The sequence below is a fragment of the Cnephaeus nilssonii genome (assembly GCF_951640355.1).
Source record: "Cnephaeus nilssonii genome assembly, chromosome: 5".
NCBI classification, from domain to species: domain Eukaryota; kingdom Metazoa; phylum Chordata; class Mammalia; order Chiroptera; family Vespertilionidae; genus Cnephaeus; species Cnephaeus nilssonii.
In genome coordinates, this window is record NC_137076.1 from 14,563,193 (window position 1) to 14,579,071 (window position 15,879).

The following is a 15,879-nucleotide window of genomic DNA, read 5'->3' on the forward strand; positions in this document are numbered from 1 at the left end:
ACCGACCACGCACGGGCAAGTGGTGAGGGCAGGATGAGGAGCTGAGCTGAGAGGCTCACCGAGCACCTCTGCTTTGCAGCCTGCTCTGGGCCCTGGCAGCCAGGGCTCCAGTGACAGCAGAGCCTTGTTCTGACAGAGGCGGGGCCTCAGCCAGGACTGCAAATTGAGTCCAGCCTGGAGGAGGCCTAGGTCCTCCTAAAGCACTTGTGTCCGGGTGGCGATTAGCCGCCCGCTCCTCTCCTGCTGCTCACTAGGGGTCTCTGTTCCTCCAGGTGGGCCCCTGGGGCAGGGCCTGGGGGGGCGGAGGCAGGGGGAGGGGGGTGGCAAGGGCTCGACCTGCAGAGGGCTGGCAGCACTAAAGGCTCCTTCTGTTCCAGGTGCCCGTGGGCTGGACAATGAGGCTGGCCACGGCAGCCCTGTTTGTGGGCCTGGCGATGGTGGCCGCCGGATCCCAGAAGGAGGAGCTGATGTGTGCGCCCGAGCCCGTGAATGCCACGGATGCTGACTTCTGCAAGTAAGGCTGCTGGGAGCCCAGAGCAGCTGGGCAGGGGTCTCGGGAAGGTGCTTCCAGAACAAGGAGCATTTCCTCCTAAGGCAGCCTTTGCAGACAGGCAGAGACTGAGACCCCGTGACGCGGGACGGCCCTGAGCTGGGCACCTGCTTCCAGAGGGCAGCTCCCGGGGACCAGGGCGGTGTGTGGATGTGGTCGGCTTCTCCTGGGGCTCTCAGGGGCTGGCCTGGCCCGCCTTGCGGGGACCCTGAGAGCCCATCCTGCCCTACAGTCCCAAAGGCTCCCTCCCCCTACAGAGTGGCATTTTAAAGAAGAGTGGCAGCTTGAGAGCTGGTTGTTTGCTTTTCAGTAACAGGCCCCAGGGGTGTTGGGACAGGCTGGCCTTTCCCGGGTGTGGCCACTGGTTGCTGTCCAGGGGGAGGCTGGGCATCCGAGGCTGGGTGTTTCCTCCAAGGGCACAGCTTCCCTCCGTCTACGGCTGCGTGGAATTTCAGCTCCCTCCGCACAGACTGTTGGTTGGAAGAGCCAGTCTTCCTTGTCAGGGGTCATCCTGAGGGCTGCCCGGGCCCCGTGGCCGCCGCCCCGTGGCCAGTTTGTCTTCCCACGGAACCAACAGAAGAGAGAGGGAGGGAGGCGGCTTCTTACTCTGTCTTCTTGTGTAATTTGAATTCTCACAGACATTGCTTTTAGAAAGAGAAGTACATCCTTCCCCTTAAAGAGGTAGTTGAAGCCCCCCCCCCCCCCAAAAAAAAAAACAAACCAAAAAACCAACAAATTCTGCTCCTATGAGTACATTTTAAAACTCTAGTGAACAGTTCTGGGTGAAGGTTCGTGTGGGAGGGAACCCGCCCTCCTGGTGCTCTGCTGAGCGGAACCTTCTGGGCAGGCTTCTTCCTCTGGGAGGCAGAGGTCACGGCCCCACCAGTGGCAGGTCTGCTGGGCCAGGCAAGGCAGGGCCAGGCTGCAGTAACAGCCCCGTGGTGGAGTGCCTGAGGAGGTTCCCTGTTGCATCCGGATGGAAGCTGGTGGCCCCTGTTACGTGCCAGGAATTCTGCTGGGGCCTTAGACTCATTTGATTGCTATCATGAATCTTCCAAATATTATCATCCTCATTTCACAGATGAGGAATCTCCAGAGATTAAATCACCCGATCATGTTGTCGACACAGCTGACAGGTGTCAGGATGGGGCTAAAACCCCTCACCTGACTCTGCACTCATGCTCTTTCCCCACCAGCTTTGGGCTGCTGACCCCACCCAGGGCCCGGAGCATCTCCAGTAAAGGGGGGGGAAAGCTGTCTTAGCCCTTTGGGGCTGTTATAACAAACTGCCAGAGACTAGGGGGCTTATAAACAACAGAAATTTATTTCTCAGCATTCTGGAGGCTGGGAAGTCCAAGATCAAGCTGTAGCAAAGTTGATGTCTGGGTGAGGACCCGCTTCCCTGTTCATAGACACCTGTCTTCTTGCTGTGTCCTCACACGGCAGAAGGAAAGAGAGATCTCTATGGGATCTCCTTTGTAAGGGCACTAATCCCATTCACGAGGGCTCCACCCTCATGACCTAAGCACCTCTCAGAGGCACCGCCTGCCAATATCATCACACCAGGGGCTAGGATTTCAACATATGAATTTGGGGCGGGGTGTGGGGGGGATACAAACATAGCAGGAGCCCTTCTTAAGACTCCCCAGAACACACCAGCAGACCCCAGTTTGAGAAACACAGACTTCCACCACTGAAGTTGTGTGCTAGGCAATGTCTTCAGGCTGTTGGAAAACAGAGGCTTTGTCTTTGTTCCTGCTGGAGGCTTTTGTTTGTAAAAGATCATCACAGACTGTGAGCACATCTGGACACCTCGGACCCTGGACCAGGGATCAGTATGTCTTGTGCTGGGCCCCCACTCCAAGAAACCTGCTCAGCTCAGGCCTCCAACCTATGAGAGACACCCCCCCCCCCCCAACCCAAAGCCACTCCTCGTGTGGGTATTTAGTCTAATAGGAAATTCTTGAAGTTAGAACTCAATACCTAGAGGTATTGATCTGTGAAGGAGGAATTTTATGTACAGGGACAAGCAGTGGGAAACATTTAGAAAAAAGCTCTTCTAGAATAATAGCTCACCTACTCCTGAGATAAGCAAGACCAGACTGACAGAAACACTGAGTCAGAACCCTGGCTCCATCTCAGAACCAAAAGAACCATAGTTGCCCAACCCATGCCTTTTGGGTGATTCCACTCAACCCCCCCCCCCCCACCTCTCTCTCTCTCTCTCTCTCTCTCTCTCTCTCTCTCTCTCTCTCAGCCCTCTCTTTTGTGCTGAAAAGCTCCACCCTTCAGAGTGTGTCCTAATCTCAAAAAAGGGGCTATCTTTTATTTATTTATTATTTACTTATTCATTTATTTTAGAGAGAGGAAGGGAGAGAGAGAGAAACATTGACTTGTTGTTCCACCCATCTATGCATTCATTGGTTGATTTGTGTATGTGTCCTGACTAGAGATTGACCCCGAAACCTTGGTGTATCGGGTTGACGCTCTAACCAGCTGAGCTGCCCAGGTCAGATGGTCCTTCGAATGTTTGGAGACAGATGTCATGCCCCACCCCACCCCACCCCAGCCCCGGATCTTCACCCACAGCTGGTATCCACCTCCATTTGTCAATTCCCCCTCAGGGGCCGTGGTTCTGGGCCCCCACTTTCAGGAAGGGTCTGTTGCAGACAGACCCATTGCTCTTTTGTAAGTGTGGCACCCCACACTTTCAGGTTGAGAACCATGCAGTAGGGGGTGGGGGTGCCCACAGAGACCCTTCATGCCTCTGTGAACACAGCCTCGTCTCCACCCTTGCTTTCGGACAGCTGGAATTTTGAGGGGAGCTGTTTTCCTCTAATCCAATTCTTACAATGCCAAAGGGTCAAACAGAAGCCTGGAGAAGCTGAGTGACTCCCTGGGGAAGCAGTGTGGTATGGGAAAGTGCAGACAAGCCCGCTGCAGTCGCTCTATATTGCTGCACAACCTGACTGTCTCACCTTGCCTCCAGTTGTGGCTCAGCTGGGCATCTCTGGCTCAAGGTCTCTCAGGAGGTTGCAGTGCAGCTGTCAGCTAGGGCCGCAGTCTCATCTGAAGGGTGGACTGGTGGGAGACTAGGCTTCTGAGCTCGCCCATGTGGCTGTGACAGTCTTGGCCACCTTGCCAGGTGGCCTGTCCACAGGCTGTTTACACACAGCAGCTGGCTTCCCCAGAGCAAGGATTTGAGAGGGAGAGCATGAAAACGAGGACCTCCAGGCAAAAGCCATCATCTCCTTAAAATTTTGGAAGTGACATCCTGTCACTTCTGTTGTATTCTCTACTAGAAGCAAGTCACTGAATCCGGCCCCCATTCAAGGGGAGGGGATAACACAAGGAGACGGGGATCATTGGGGGCATCTTGGACACTGTCTGCTACACCCATGTCCCTTTCCCCCCCTCAGTCCACTAATTATGAGACTCTGGGCTGGTTCCTTAGCTTCAGTTTATTCATCTGGGAGATGAGAACAATGACAGTAGCTGCTTCAAGATATTGCTGTGTGAAATGGAATAATATTATGTAATGCACCTGACCTATTGGGGTGGTCCCACAAATGACACTTCCTTTCCCCAATCCCCACCCCATTCTCTATTGCAATGCCAGATAATGGCCAAGTCAGGATCAGAGTCTCTGCTCCTTTCCCCCAACTTTCTTGGATGCACCCTAGTCTCTTTAGGAGATCAGGAGATGCCCTACATCTCGGTGTGGAGATTGGAACGTGTCCTATGTAAGGAACACCATGAGTGGAACGGGCACTCACTGCAGGAAGATAGCCCCTTCAAGGTTTTGGAACTTGAATGCGAGGGTGTTTTCACTAGATTTAATTTCTGGTTCGGTTCATCTCGGGTTTGTCCAGATCTTCTTGTAGGCGGGTTTGATCATCTGAATGGTTAGTTACCAGCGTTGGGCCATGCACAAACGAAGTTTGCCTCTGTCCTGATCCAAGCCTTTAGTAAAGCGGCTCCTCAGGACCCTCGGCTTGCCCTGCTGTGGAGCGACAGGAGGGCTTCACACCCGGCTGGCAGTGCCCCTGGGTGTGATGGGGCTGGGGCACTGACCCCGGTCCCCTGGCACATACATACCCTGCCAGGGCACGCTCAGAGGCTCTAGGCCCACTCACCAAATACCAACCTGCTGATTTTGCGTCACTGTTTTAGCACCTGCAGCAACTCTACTCGGATAAAAACAAGAGACCTGTTGGTTCCCTGCGGAAGGCCCGTCTGGTCCTCAGTTTCCCCTCCTCCCTGACCCTTGGCCTTTCCCAGTTCAGTGCCGTGTGACGAATCTCTCAGCCTCAGTTCTCACGAGCTGCAGGGGCAGGAGGTGTGGTAGAAACAAACCAAATGATCCTTGGAAGGCTGCTGTGAAGAATAATGAAAACCTGTCCTCTGAAAGTTCCTCAAAAGCTATTAAAACCACGCCATCCAAAAGCAATGGCTGTAGACTTGTGAAGAGTTACAAGTTTGCTCAGCAAGCCGGTGGTGCAGCTAAGTGGTGAACCGTCCTGCCTCAGCCGGCCTGAGTCCTGGCATCGGGGTGCTGGCCTGAGGAAGAAACTTGCATCTGGCGAGTGTTGCAGGCTCCAGCTGCCTTTGCCTAAGAGAGGGCCTCAGAAGCCTCTGGAAGGGTGGGGCCAGGAGGGGGAATGTGGGGCTCCTCACCAGGACGTTGTCCTTGCCTCTCTCCCAGGTTCAAACTTCAGGAGCTCCCCCTCCAGCTCTACTACCCAAATTCCATTTTCGCCCGGTCCCCTTCAGGCGTCAAGCCCAGCAGGAAACCATGGGCAGTGCTGGGTGACGCTCGGCGGGCTGCGGAGCTGCTCAGCCATGCTGGGCTATTTCGAAAGGCTGAGGACACACACCTTCTCTCTCAGTGTATCATCTGAACCAAGTGAACTGTTGACCTGAGAGTTAATGTACCTGTTGAAAGGGGCTCCTGGTGGCTAACTGGGCTAAAATCTACAAACAGAGCCTAGCAGCTGCTGCTAAACAGGAGCTTCTCGGGAGCTGCAAGCCGCACTTCAGGGAGAAGCCAGCACTGAACTGCCTGCCTGCACTGTGTTCCTGCCATCTGAGCCAGCCTTATATAGGAGTTCCCTGACTCGTATTTCAACCAATAAGACTGAGATTGTTCCTGTCCAATTAGAGCTGCACAGCTATATCCTCATTAGCATCTTCACCAACCAATCAGAGCAGCTCCATTCTGACCAATTAGGACAATGCTTTTTGGACCAATCAGATTGTGAGGATTTGGAATCCTCTTTTGCATGAGAACAAATTAATCAGGGGCTAGGGGTGGGGACTTCTCTCCACGGAAGTCAGCTCCCCTCTAGCTCAGGGAGCATACTTTCTCTTCCCACTGAAGACAGCGTTTACCCCTGGCTGGAGAGGAAGATACCTGAGTGGAGCAGAGCTGTCTAGCTGGAAAGGGGCCATGCACCTCACAGCCAGGGGTGCCTCACAGCCATGCTGTTTCCTAATTGAGATGTAACACTGTTGAGCTGTTCCACAGCCATGCTGTGTCACAGTTGAGCTGTTTGCACTGAACGAAGCTCTCCTCCTCCACCATAATCCATATTGGGGATTCCTGTTAGTGTTGAATTGGCACCAGTGACCATCAGTTGACAAAACCTAGGGAGACCCTGAGTTTTTGTGATAAAAGTGACAGAAGGACGAAGAGGAAGAAGCAAGTGAAAACAAGGCACAAAGGTTTTTGTAAATAATGGATTTGAAAGCCTGGCTTACATCCCTGACTTTGAAACACAAGTAAGCCCTTAAGGCTCCCCCTGGTGGCGTTGTGGGATCAGCCCTCCGGCTGAGCCGGATTCTCAGAGCACTCATGCTGTTCAGACCCTTCTCAGGGAGAAGGTAGATAAATAAGTACATAGCACAGTCTTAGTGATGAGAGATATTTGCATTTTGATAGTGCAGTGAATAGTAGGCCAAGGTACGGGCAATATCTAAACCAAAGAAGTGGATTGTTTAAGTGGTGGGATTCCAAACATTGAGAGGATCTTAATTGTAAGGGAAGAACACAGATTGTGCCATGAAGAAGTCTGTGTTAATCTGCTAAATATTTCTTTATGTGATAAAAACATTCCTGAAAAGCAATGTTCAAATACGATTCTTATAATTGTACTTTAAAGATCCTGATCACACCTGGCCCCTGATTAGTTTGCCTAGGATATATGTTCTTTTTGAGAAGAAGACACTGATGATAGCTGACACTTTCTGACTGCTCTCCCTTGATCCCTTACTTTACTCCTCGAGCCGACCTGTTCATAGATTCTGTTAGTGTCCCCATTTTACAGGTGAATAAACTGAGGCACCAAGAGGTCAGGTACCTCTTAGGCCACACAGCCACACAGACAGTGGCAGGCCTAGGATTCAATCCCACTTGATTATACAATTCCCAACAGAGTTAGACAGAAGCCTTATATACCCCAGGCTCCCTAAAGCCCTGTCATGGGCCAATCACTTCTCTCTCTCTCTGTAGGGGCCTTGAAGTTTCCTACCCAGAGGTGGGGAACGTCAGCTGCAAGGTTGTTCCTAGCTGCAACAGCTACAGACAGAAGATCACCACCTGGTCCCAGCCGACAGTCAAGTTCCCGAAGGCCTCGGAGGTGAGTGAGCAGGCCTGGCCTGGAGGATGAGCCTGCTCCTCTGAGTGACTGGAAGCTGTGTGCAGAGCCATCTGGGTTGGGTCTGGTGGTAACAGATGGCTGTTAGCCTTGGAGAAGGTTGGATGGGTGGGGGGGTTGCAGATTGGGAGAGCTTTGTCGGGGCTCAGGGGCCATCTTCCCGGGCCTTTCCCTGCTTCTGCAGCCCCCAAGCCCCCAGCCTGGCCCCTCGGTCGTGGGGACCGGCTGGTGCTTGCTTTGGAGTCTGCAGAGAAAAGGAGGAGAGGGAGGGTGTGGGGAGTTCTTTCTCAAGGTGCAAGGGGCCTGGGCTTTCAGAACGACCCTCCGAATGGGGAGGAGCGGGTGTGTAAAGGCAGCACGTCTGGTGTAGGCTGAACAGCGGGGTCCGTGTGCCTTGACTCGGTTATCACAACGGGAAACACGCTCAGAAGTTCACCCCCAGTTGCCTAAAATAGAAGATTGGAGCACTTTAGGAATTGGAAGTGACTATGCCTCTTCCTGGGAAATGATTAGCACCACATTGTTCTGGAAGGTTCCCCTGGTTTGGGGAAGGGCCATGGGACTGGGAAGTGGGATGTGGCTGCTGCTCCCGGTGTCCAGGCCATGTCCTGGGGGGAGCTGCTCCCGGGTTCTGGGCGCCGTTTACTTCTTCCTTGACTCCGGGGCCAGGCCGAGCCCCCAAAGCATCTGGGGTGAAAGGTGACCTTCACTATGTGCTTTGTTTTAGTGGGAGGTGCCAGTGTCCACCCGGGGACAAGGACTGACGTGTCCAGGGCCCAGGCCATGAATGGGTGGAGACAGAGGGCCATGATCAGGACGGGACCGCAGGGGCACCGAGGCCAGCTTTGGGGTCTCCTGGGCCTGTGGCAGGGAGCGGCCACCGCGGGCTCCTCACCTGTCAGCGCGGCCTGCCCCTCTGTCAGCCAGGCAGAGCGCGGGAGCCCGTTCAGGGTGGGGTCAGTTAGGGATAGAGGGATAGATTTTTCTTTCTTTCTTGAACTGTTTCTCACTGTCAGGGGCCAAATAGATTGTGACATGTCTCACAGTTTCCGAGGCTGGGAGCACGAGGTACTGATAGGCTATCGTGTTTGCAAAGGTGACGAGAATCCTTTCCGCTGGGAGACGGAGCAAGGGAGTAACAAGGAGACCTTCCAGATCTCCTCCCCTCTGCCCTCCCAGTCCTCTGTACACGCAGGCACACTCAGGCACACGTGTCACCCCTCCCCCCTGGAGACCCTTGGCCTGGGTCACGCCATGGGCAGGCGGGAGAGGCAGGGGAAATGGTCACTGCGATTCTAACTCATGGGACAGGATGGAGGGCTGAAGAAGTAGGGTGGGAGCAGAAGAGTGCAATGTCGCCCGTGGGAAAGGACTCTCAGCTCACCACTAATCCACTCATCCTCGCATTTGTCACTGAAGGAGTGAGGAGGTTGGACCAGATGATTTTACAGCCCATTAAGTAACTGCCCCAACAAGGATTCTGTTGCTTACTCGTGTTATTGCTGCGGATGTCCACTAGATGGCAGTGGAGACTTTCTGAGTACCTGGTGTCCTTAGGAGGGACAAGTTTGAAGCAAGTTTGCAAAGTCTGCATTTGATTGGATTCGGTTGATGCTGATTGTCCTGGGGTCTGGGCACTTGACGCAGAGAGGTTATCACCCACTCCGGATCCTGGGGTCTCCCATCCTGTCTCATCCCTGAAGTGGGGCGAGGAAAAACACCTGGGCATTTAGGAAGGACACAGAGCTGTGGCTAAGAAAGCCAAGGAGGGCAGAGATTTCACAGAGGGAGGCTGGTCGAAGTGGTGGAAAGGAAGAAAGAAAGAAAAGGTAGTTTTGTGCGACTACACATCAGAACTACACATTGTGGAAATTTGACCTTCGAGAAGGCAGATTCAGTTAGACTTACCCAAAGCCACCATTCATCAGGTGGAACCCACTTGATGCTGAGTGCTGTTCATGTGTCATGTCATCTAATGCTCTCATCAAGTCTGCAAGTTATGTGTTTCTTTAATTGAGATTATTAGGGGCAAGTGACAAGAAACAACTGAAACTAGCTTGAGCCAAAAAGAAAAGAAAGAAAGAAAAAAGAAAAAGAAAAAGAAAAAAAAAGAGAGAGAAAGGAAGGCATTACTGGTTCACAAACTGAAGACTCCAGGGATGACTGATGATTGCAGGCGTTGCTGTATCCAGGTGCTCAAACAACATCACTAGGGTTCTATCTACTGTCCCTTTTCTCTATTTTTTTTTCCCCCTGTGCTGGTTTTGTGTGTAAAAAGACTTTCCTGTGATGACAAAGACCACCCTCAGCAGCTTCCGGTTTGTGTTTTACTAGCTCACCAATCCGAGTGGGAGTAGATTGATCCTTTCCAAACCTGAAAAGTCCCAAGATTTGTCCCACTTGGATCGCATGCCCATCCCTGAACCAAACAGTGAGCTGGGCGCCCCACTTAACCTCTGAGGGCTGAGAGCAGGAGGGATGCTCCCCCAGAGGAGAAGCAAGGTGCTGCTTACCCTCAGGGGAACGGTGTTGGGTTGGAAAAGGAAGAACAGTTCCTACAGGAGGAAGGACCCAGGCCACATGCAGAGCCGGAAAGTGGCAGAGCCGGGTGTAAACCAGGTTTGCCCACCTCCAGAGGTGTGGCCCCTGGACCACCGGCAGGGGGTCTCGGGGAGACACTGGGGTGCTGGCACAGCGGGGAGGGCTTGCTGAGGGGATGCGTTCCTGGGACAGAAAGGGCAGTGGTTCTGAGGAGGGCGGTGGACAGGAGGGGGAGACAGGCCAGGAACGTTGGAGGGGAAATAGGGCCTCTCTGAAGCCGGGGAGGAGAGCTGAGTCCCAGTGACCGAGAAGAGGCTAAAGGAATGTCCTCTGGGCCCAGGGCCTGATGGGAAGGACTGTGTGGGGACCATGCCTTCCGTAAAAGGTGACTAAAGCAATGCCACCAAAGCAGCGAATGTCAGTGGACTTTACAGGGAGCCCCCCCCCCCTCGCCCCCGTCGCCCCCCCTACACACACACACACACACACACACACACACACACACACCTGAGGCCCTGGAGAGAGGCTTGCACTGGGCACAGGATAGAGCCTCTGTGCCCACCAGGGGGCTGGTGCCTCCACGCCTTTGCTTAGGCACTCCCATATTTGGACCCTGCACTCTGGGATACCCTGCCCCCACCAACATGTTTCCTCCTCCGAGAAGCCTTTCCTGCCTGCCTCCCTCCCTCCCTCTGGGACCCACCCCCATTCCCAGCTGATCTCTTCTTTTTCCGAGCCTTTTTAATGTCCTCTGCACTCCAAACTCAGAGTTTACCTCCTTCTGTTTCGTATTGCAGTTGTATATGCGTAGCTTCAACCAATTAATAACAAGACCTTGTGTTGTATTTCTTTGAAGCACCCACAGCCCCTAACAGCATCACCGACCCCATGTTGGCTGACCGGGTGAGCAAGTGGCTGAAGGAATGAATGAATGAATGAATGGCAGGTGGAGTGTGAGCTGTGAGACCTGTGAGCCCAGTGGGTGTCCTGGGTCATCTGAAGGAAAGCTGCTGAGCCTGGGGGACCCCAGACCAGCATTCATCTCTCCCACACGCAGGTGGGTGTGGCTGAGGGGTGGGGAGTGGGAAGCAGGGAGAACGAGGAGGTCAGGTGGGTTCCTGAGAGGCAACGTAATGCAGGGAGATAGGGCGGGTCCCAGTGCCAACGGCCGCTGAGGGCTGAGGGAGGTGATGAAGTAAGAGGAGGCTTTCTCCCCTGGCACTTTGAGAAACAGCAAGAGGCAAACATCGTAAAACGCATCCCTTCTCGAGCCAATGAAAACGGAAAGCTTCTAGAATGAGGCTTATTCTTCACCTTGAATTTAAGCAGCTGGAATCCTTTTGAAGTAAAAAAAAAAATTGCCTTTAAGTGGGGACTGTGCATTGCATTCAGGGAAGGAAAGACCACCGGGGCTCTGTCCCGCTGTCCCTCGTCTTCCCAGTGAGGGGCGGCGAGGCCCTGGGTCTCCTCCGGGGGGAGGAGGGGGCAGGCAGGTCCCTGCACCACCCCGCGTCTGCAGCGTCTGTGTTGCTGGAGGCCTAGCCCGGGGCCCCCGCAGCCGGAGGTGCAGATGGACTCGTCCAGGTGCGGAGCTGGCAGAGGTGAGGACGTGGAGTGGTCAGCAAGGGCCGACCGCAGGGGTCCGGTCAGACAGACAGACACCGGGAGGCTCCTGCACGGCCAGGCTCGGGGACAGCCTGGCACTGCTCTCGAGCAATGGGGACAGGCGTTCCGGACAGTGGGTAAGGCCAGGACCGGGTGAGGACTCTACTCGGGGTGGGGAGGGCCCCACCCGTGTCCCAGTGACGGTTTAGGGAAGAATCAGTTCGATGGGACCGTCACCCAGGGCTTCGCACAGGAACGTGATCCGTGGCACCGTCGTCCTTATGATGGGAGACTGGCTTGTAGTCTGAAGGGTGGGCGGTGCAGACGGAGGATTTGTGTTTCTCTCGCTTCCCAACCCTCGGGGCGGGGTGGGGGGGCGCAGGCGGCTCCAGGAGGCCTGGTGAGTCGGAGGCCCCGGGGCAGGAGCCAGTGAGGCTGTAACAGAGGGAGGGGTGACAGGTGGAGCCGGCCTGGGAAGGCAGCACCCAGCGCCTAGATGAGGCTGTAGCAGAGAAGAGGGGTGACAGGTGGGGCCGGCTGGGGAAGGCAGCACCCAGCGCCTAGATGAGGCTCACGCGTCCTTTTATCCTCTGTCTCCGGTCAAAGTCTGCTGCAATCACCCCGCCGTGCCCCGCCCCAGCCCGACTGCTCGGCCGTCTGTTGTGGGGGCGCCCATGGCCACACCAGAACCAGGTGAAGGGGAGCCCTGCTCCTCAGCCCTTCTCACCTTGGCAGCTGCAAAGGGACTTCCCCGGCAGGGTTTCTCAGGGTCCTCCCAGCAGCGGGGATGATCCCACCACCGCAGGCGGGCGCGTCCCAGAGCCACACTTGCCCAGGCTGGGAAGTGCAGGCCCCAGGCCCCTGCTCCTCGCCACTCTGATGAAGCGGGCCGGACTCGGGGTCATTCGTGCGTCTGCCCACCGGAGCAGATCCCGGAGGAGCCCTCCTCTGCCCCTCTGCCCACACTGTGCCAGCAGCCAGGGACACAAACAGAACCAAAGCCCAGCCCTGCCCACGGGCCCCTCGGAACGCTGAGTGTGAGCTGCGGTCATTGTGAACAGAACGGACTCAGAAGCCCCGTGTGATCGATTATCGCTCCCTCCCCGGCGCTTCGGCAGCAGCTGCTGGGCCTTGATCCGCGTTCCCAGTCCCCTTTGTCCCCACCGCCCTTCCTGTCGCCACCCTCCCGCTCCAGGGCGTGCAGAACCCGGTCAGCCCGGCCGCCCGGCCTCCAGGGCCTTCGTAATGAAGCCGCGGTCCAGCCGCTGTTCTCCTGGGGGCGACCGGATGTCTGCTCCCCGCGCAGCACATGTCAGCCAGCGCTCCCAGGCCAGTGCTGGGAAGCGGGTTCCAGATGTTTTTCAGATCAAATGATGTTTCTTTGAAAAACCGTGTGGGCTGCTCCACGGAGGGGCAGATGGGACCCGAACGCAGAGTTCAGTGGGTCTGCGTCCCGGCTGAAGGAAAGGCCACTCGGCATGTCTGTGGCCGGCGGCGGGGGGTTGGGGGGGGGTGTCCTTGCACGTGGGGGGTCTGTTCACAGCCGTCTGTTGAGAGTGTGAGCAGAGGCTTCTGGGAGGTAAAAATAGCTGCCCAGCCTTCACTGGAGCCATTTAAATGGACACACGCCAATTTTGAAGGCGGCAGAGGCTCGCCGCCTGCTGTCACTGGACAGGGAAGGTGGTGGCCCGAAGAGTTCAGACAAGGCTTTGAGGATTGTACACTGAGTAATAATGTCCCTTACAGTTTGCTCAAGCTTGTAGACTTGGGGGTGGGGGAGGAGACCAGGCGGGAGTGGGGGGGGTGGAAGAGAGGAGGTGCTGTCAGGCGAGCAGCTGCCGGGCGCCCCCTGCAGGCGGACAGCCTCCTGGAGGGTAAGGACCTGGGAACAGAGTGGACATTGCCCCTTGCCCCCAACAACCCCTCCCCCACTGTCATCTCCGACCAGAGGGTGCGTTTGTTACAGCCGATGAGCCTGCGCTGACGTGGCATCATCACCCACAGTCCACAGAGGGCTCGCTCTTGGTGTCAGACCTTCATGGGTTTGGACAGACGTGGTGACACGTACGAACCCCTACAGTATCATGCAGAGTCGTTTCCTGCCGGACAGACCCTCCTCTGTGCTCCGCCTTCGCACCCCCCCCTCCCTGCCAAACCCTGCAACTGCTGGTCTGCTTACTGCCTCGTGGTTTCTGCCTTTTCCAGAGCGTCGTAGTGTGATCCTACGTATGTGGCCTTTCAGATTACAGGGCGCCGGGGCTGCAGCCTGGGCCTCCTGACTCCAGTTCTGGCACCTTCTTCACCGTCCGAGGGTTTGGGAACGCTGTCCATTATGGCCCAAGCCAGTGAGTGGCCTGTTGTCCCATGTCTTAGCTTCCTTTTGGGAACTGCACTTCCTCACTGGACGTTTCTAGCAGGACTTTGAGCGGACAGGATCCACCCACTCCTGCCCTGGTGTCCACCCTTCGTTTTCCCGTCCGTCTGTCCCGTCCGTCTGTCTCTCCAGCTAGAATGTCAGTTCCCTGAGGGCAGACCTCTGCGTGCTCCGGAGATGGGCAGGAGAGCGGCGACTTCCCAGGGTGCTGGGGAGGGGTCTGTCTCTTGGCAACAGGAGTGTAAGCTTTACAATTTCAAACCCCTTTTCCTGTGAGGACAGCCCTTCCCTCCCGTCGGTCCTGAGGGATAAGCCAGGCAGGTGCTCTGTCCACGCTGGGGGATCCAAAGCAGCAGAAGGCAGATGCTCAGCCTCATTTGAGCTTCTCACAACCTCGTGGACGTCAGTTTTGCTCCAGCGCACAGAGAAGGGGGGTGATGGGACTAGAGCTCGGATCCCCTGGCTCCTGCGCCTTGCTCTTTCCTACGCCCCCTCCGTTCCCGTCGTGCCCAAGTGTCTTCCCCATGTGGCCTGATCCGTTTCCCGGCTGCAGGCCCAGGGAAGAAGCCAGGCCTAAGCCAACGCCAGGAAGGAGTGGGATGTGGAGTCCCCTCGTCCCGTCACCTCCCTTTATAACGGGGCCTGGCAGGAGCGAATGAAGTAGGAAGGGGAAGGTGGGAGGGAGGTGGGGGCTTGCAGGGTGCAGGGCTGTGCACAAACCAGAGATCCCCGGTTTCTCCTGCATCACCCACCGGAGGGAGAGTCAGGGTAAGCCATCGGGCCTTCTAACCCCCTGAGTTCTTTTTGCAGCAGCGGGGAATTCAGAGGCCCCGGTGCCCGGGGGTAAAGACCAGCCCCTTGCGGAGGAAGACAAGGCCCAGAGGGGCCGGGAAGGGAGGGAGGAGGGCCAGGCCAGCCCTAGGCATGGCTCTCCAGGCCCTGCTCCCGGGAAGGCCTCGATTGCCTTCTATCTCCTGAGGCTGCGATTGGAGGAGCTGACACCAGAGGGAGACAGGCGACCGTCATCCTGCCCTTCCCAACTAGAGCAGCCGCAGGGCCACGGGCCTGGGCGCAGGAAGGCATTGCCAGGGCCTCGGGCAGAGGAGACAGAGGAGACCGCGGGCATTGAGGAACGGAGGTCCCTAATTTGGGTCCGGTGTGCACCCCTCTGAGCCCCTCGCCCCATTCGATCCCTTTGCCAGTCATTTGTAAGAATGCTCTCCTACTCAAATATAAATATCCCTGGACTGGAATGCCTTAAACCGGCGGCCACTAACTCGAAATGCCCTCAGGCTCCCGGCTCCTAATTGGGTGGGTGAGCAGCCTGGAGGAAGGAAAGGCAGGGTGCTGAGCAGACCCGCGTTCCCGCAAGCGCCCCTCACACCCGCCCTTAGAAAGAGTTGTGGATTGGGCCGGTGGTTCTCTGTTGATCCCGTTTCCCTGACCTGCACACCTCTGGATCACGAGCAGGCTAGCGGGAGTGAGCGCTGCTGAGGCCCTGGGTCAGGGCGCTCAGAGGCCGGGGGTGGTGGGAGAAGCAGCCACAGCCCTTGTCCCGTGTCCTGGTTCTGTCGCTCATGAGCCTGTGTCCTGGGGCAAGTGACTTCCACCTAAGATTCCTTTCCTCGCCCTACAATGGGCATGGTATCCATTTCTGGGTAAGGGCCCGTGGCCAGTTCTCAATTCTCGTCTTTTTTGACTGCCCCCTGGGATGTGACCCCGTTGGTCACTTCCGCCTCCTGGCTTCTGGGACCCACGCTCTGGGTTTTCCTGCTTCTTCACTTCCCAGTCCGTCTGCTGGGTGCTCCTCCTCTCCCCACCTCTCCATGGAGATACCCCAGGCCTCGGTCTTCTCACCTTCATTTACACTTTCTGCCTCGGTGGGTTCATCCCATGTCATGACTTTAAATGTCGTCTACGTGGTGTCCTACTCTCAGGGCCTCTGGGGTATCTGACAAACCCCTCAAGGGCAATCCCAGCCCCAGGTGCCCAGTCTCCACCCTCCCCCAGACCTGCCCCAGCTACCCCCTTCCCCATCTGAGCAAAGAGCAGCTCCAGCTGCCGACTGAGTGTCCTGAGTCACCAACCACTGCCCTTTCCCTCCAGCACACGTCCAGCCCACCTTTCCCTCCAGCACACGTCCAGCCCACCTT

At 56.2% G+C, this 15,879-nt stretch overlaps 1 protein-coding gene across 1 annotated transcript in view; it reads left to right on the forward strand.

The window, feature by feature from the left end:
* Window positions 1–395: 395 nt before the first annotated feature.
* The window catches only part of PEBP4 (phosphatidylethanolamine binding protein 4), a gene marked incomplete at both ends in the record, with an annotated part of 193,604 nt that continues 178,120 nt past the window's right edge, over window positions 396–15,879 (forward strand). The window contains 2 exons of the mRNA XM_079772970.1: window positions 396–514; window positions 7,062–7,188. Coding sequence (XP_079629096.1) covers window positions 396–514; window positions 7,062–7,188 — 246 coding nt within the window. The remainder of the gene's footprint in view (window positions 515–7,061; window positions 7,189–15,879) is intronic.